Here is a 4,479-nt window from a genome sequence, read left to right on the forward strand (position 1 = left end):
GAGTAAGACAAAGAAATAGACTAATTAAATTTAGTAATATGATATATATATATATATATATATACATATATATATATATATATATATACATATATTTGATATACTAGGCGTAGACACTTATAATGAAATTTGTAAAATGTTTTAATCCTCTTTTTTCTATTGTTTTATTATAGCTGCTTGATTTAATCGATACATTAAGACTGACATGCTTTATAAATTTTTATAATTTCTCGATTTATCGATTTGTATCCTTAAAATGAGTTAACACAATTTATACTTGCACAAGCTCGCTATGAAACAGGAATAGAAGGATCTCTTTTGTCAAGCAGCAGTCTTTGATTGATTGGCGGACATGTAAGACCACATGTCACTGCCAGCGCGATATTTATTCGCTTTTAAAATCATTACAAAATAGTTTGTATTTCTCTTACAATCCCCTTACCAATCTCGTTTCTCTTTCACATTCTTCTGCATTTCTTCAGTTTACGAATTGGTCTTCAATCCTCCCCCGCCCACGTGTCAAAATTTTGACACATTCCAAATTCTCAGCACATATGAACACACACGGCAGTACCTTTCAACCATTGCTAATTGTTCTCAGCAATTGATCGCAAACAAGACTTTGTTGTAACCACGTTTTTATTCCAAATCAAAAAATTATCAAGTTTTAAACTATTGTCACTAAATCTACACGATTAATACAATTTGTTAACCTCCTGCGATTGTTCTAAATTTTTAGGAAATATTCTTACTGGGTATGTATGCAATCTAAATTAATAAATATAGGATAAAATTTTTGAAAAAACGTTTTAGTAAACGTTTTATAGATAAATTTTGAAGTAATTTAAATTTATATTTATAATATTGTACTTGTATATTTAACCAATACAATTTAGTAATTTATTAATAATTTATTGAGTAATATTATCTTCCTATATTATTTTACTTCCAACATTAGCATGAAATTTCAAATTATCAGTAAGATAATTTAATTTTAATTAGTATATTTAATTATTATTTAAAATTTCTGGCCTTTTTATATCTTTCGCAATATTGCAACACCTTATATTTAATATTTAATAACTGTTTTTTTGTAGGTTCCTCTTGAAGAAATCAATTAATTAAACTATTTAAATGTTGTGATAAATCATATCGCTATCTTTGCGGGAGCTAAATCCTTCAATTATTCAAATTTTGATATGGATGCAGAGCCTACTACCAGTAACAAAAAAAACGAAAAATATAATACAAATAATCAACGTTTGATAGCCGAAAGTGGTGGCCGTTGTATGAGCACACAAGCAATGCAATCGCTTTATGATTTTCGACAGAATAATCTGCTTTGCGATGCAATATTAAGATTAGAAGATGGTGGTGTCTTTCCAATTCATCGAGCTATACTTTCAGCATGCAGTACTTATTTCAGGTTTAATTTTAATCAGGTTTAATTTTATTGCCTCTGAATTTTATATTAAGTTATTCGAATTTATATATAAAATAATTGATTAATAATAATAAAATAATAAAATAATTACTCTTTATAAAAATTACTCTTTATAAAAATAATAAAAAAATGATAATATTTTAATAATTTGTTACTTGGATTGGAATTTGTTATTACATTTTTTTGTAACAAAGTTATTAATATTATTATACAATAATTATATACATTTACTGTCACAATCTTTATTAGTAAATTAATTTTACAGGACATTATTTACAACTACATTGCATTCTCGTGAAAAAACTGATGTCCTTCTGCCAGGTGTGACAAGTCCAATAATGAATCTCTTGCTGGAATATGCATATTTACGATCCATTGATGTGAATCGTGAAAACGTGTGTGAATTATTGACCACAGCGGATTATCTAAGCATTGTAGGTGTACTCGATTTATGCTGTGACTATCTAAGAGATAACTTAGCCCCGGAAAATTGTATTGGAGTGATGAGATTCGCCCGTCAACATTTTTGCAAGAAGCTAGAAAATGATGCTTACCGTTTTATTGTAGGACATTTTGTCGAGGTGCGGCTAGTATAATAATTTACGTATATCATTTCTTCATAATCTAACTTCTCTTGCATTACATTAGGTGTCACAAAGAAGTGAAGAAATTTTACATTTACCTATTGAGGAACTGAAACCGTTAGTCGGCGCTGACGAATTAAATGTTAAAAGCGAACAAACAGTTTGGGAATTAGTTCTGAGATGGATAAATCACGATCCAGAATCTAGAAAAGATTATATCGTTGATCTAATGAAGAATATCAGACTCGGTCTCTTAGATACGCAGTTTTTTCTGGAGAATGTCAAAGATCATCCTTATGTCGTAGGCAACGATGCATGCAGACCCATTATCATCGAAACTCTGAAGTTTTTGTATGATTTAGAGATGATTACTCAGAAAGATGGAGAAGTACCAACGCCGGAAATTGCACGACCCAGAGTCCCGCATGAGATTCTGTTTGCCATTGGTGGATGGAGCGGTGGCTCTCCAACAAATTATATCGAAACGTATGATACAAGAGCAGATCGATGGATTCCGGTAGTATTAAACACTTTACAGTTTTTCAATGTAATTTTAATAAATGTAAATACTGATATAGCTAGATTGAATTTTTGTTGTCATTTGTAATGCAACAAGGCAAAAAAAAGTAGTGTAAAAATTAAAAAAATATAGAAATGAATAATAATTGTTATTTATCCAGTTTAGAGCTTCCTAAACATGTGTCGCGATTGTAATAATTTTTTAAAGCAGCAAACATTTGCGACCTATCTAGTTTTAACAAATATGAAAAAGCGAGGTAAATTAATTAATTATTTATATTGCCTTATTTAAATTGCGCGATTCATCAAGAATAGATCAATTAGTGGGACGATGATATATTTTGGGAATCTTTAATCTAATCCTTAAAAAAGAAATTAATTGTAGCTTCGCATTATTCTTGAACCGTGTACGCTGTACTAAAATTAAAGAACATTTCTACTTTATTTCAATAAAATTTTAACAATTTATTTGTGTAAAATCTTGAGTTTTTTAGATCGAGGAAACAGATCCGACTGGTGCGCGAGCTTATCATGGACTTGCGGTAGTTGGTTTTGATATCTACGTTATCGGAGGATTTGATGGCGTCGATTATTTCAATAGCTGCCGTTGCTTTAATGCGGTGACCAAGGTGTGGCGAGAGGTTGCTCCCATGAACGCTAGAAGGTCAAATATATTTCAAAGGGGCTAGTCACTACTCCTGTGATTTGGATAATTTTAATCTTATTATTGATTTATTTATGATAAAGACAGTTAAAGAAACAGTATTAAAACATAAGATATGCATTTACAGCTGTCTTTAAATAGATATTTTCAAATTATTTTTAAATTACATATATAGTTACACTAATAGGATACGTACACAAAAGAAAATTAAATAAAAACATAAGTAAAATTGTATGCAAACATTATATAAATATGAAACTAAAATTTAGTGACTAGCTCCTTGATAATGTCGTTAGCAATGAAAGCTCGCATCAGAATCTTTTCATTGTCGCAGATGTTATGTCAGCGTGGCAGTTTTAAACAATCTGGTTTATGCGATGGGTGGATATGATGGATACCATCGGCAAAAAACGGCGGAACGCTATAATTACAAGACAAATCAATGGTCCCTTATTGCGTCAATGAACGTGCAGAGATCTGACGCGAGTGCAACGACATTAAATGGTATTATTTTATTTTTTATAAGCTGATATATTTATTTTAGTTATCTAAAAAAAAAGTATTGTTTGCAACTGCATAATTAATATCTCTATTTTATACGAGATAGATTTTTGAAATGTTTTATAATTTAAAAGATATCTTGTAAACTTTTTGAATTTTTTAATAACATGTAAAAATCTCATTCTTGTGCATAAAAACAAAATGCAGATACAGTAATGCAGATAAGTAATTTTGGAATATATGTACATTAGAAAAAAAGGAAAAGGAATACATATTATAAAAAAATTATTTATTGAAAAGGTTTAAGTATAAATATGCATGTCATAAATTTTTTTAATTTTGAATGCTTGAAAAATTTCCATTATTTCTATTATATCATATAAAAGACATAAAACTTATTGGTAAATTTTTTATGTGCTACAGATAAGATATATATTACGGGCGGTTTTGATGGACATGATTGTATGAATACGGCCGAAGTGTATGATCCAAGCACCAACCAGTGGACAATGATAACAGCAATGAGGTCACGAAGAAGTGGTGTGTCGTGCATATCTTATCATGGCTGTATTTATGTTATTGGTATTAAAACATGTATTTGTTACAAGAGAAATTTCATTACAGCATTTGCGCTATTTATGTATAAATGTATTTATACATGAGAAAATTAATTTCAAAATATTCTTTCTTATGCAAAACTATTTTAATATATGTGTGTGTGTGTGTGTGTGTGTGTGTGTGTGTGTGTGTGTGTGTGTGTGTGTGTG

General features: G+C 29.5%; 1 protein-coding gene across 1 annotated transcript in view; it reads left to right on the forward strand.

The window, feature by feature from the left end:
- The first annotated feature begins 1,199 nt into the window (after positions 1-1,199).
- The window catches only part of LOC105627270 (kelch-like protein 10), a 4,148-nt gene continuing 868 nt past the window's right edge, over positions 1,200-4,479 (forward strand). The window contains exons 1-6 of the mRNA XM_012208557.1: positions 1,200-1,426; positions 1,710-2,025; positions 2,093-2,545; positions 3,042-3,211; positions 3,546-3,715; positions 4,136-4,294. Of these exons, the coding sequence (XP_012063947.1) occupies positions 1,200-1,426; positions 1,710-2,025; positions 2,093-2,545; positions 3,042-3,211; positions 3,546-3,715; positions 4,136-4,294 (1,495 nt within the window). The remainder of the gene's footprint in view (positions 1,427-1,709; positions 2,026-2,092; positions 2,546-3,041; positions 3,212-3,545; positions 3,716-4,135; positions 4,295-4,479) is intronic.

The sequence above is a fragment of the Atta cephalotes genome (genome assembly GCF_000143395.1).
Source record: "Atta cephalotes unplaced genomic scaffold scaffold00008, whole genome shotgun sequence".
NCBI lineage: Eukaryota > Metazoa > Arthropoda > Insecta > Hymenoptera > Formicidae > Atta > Atta cephalotes.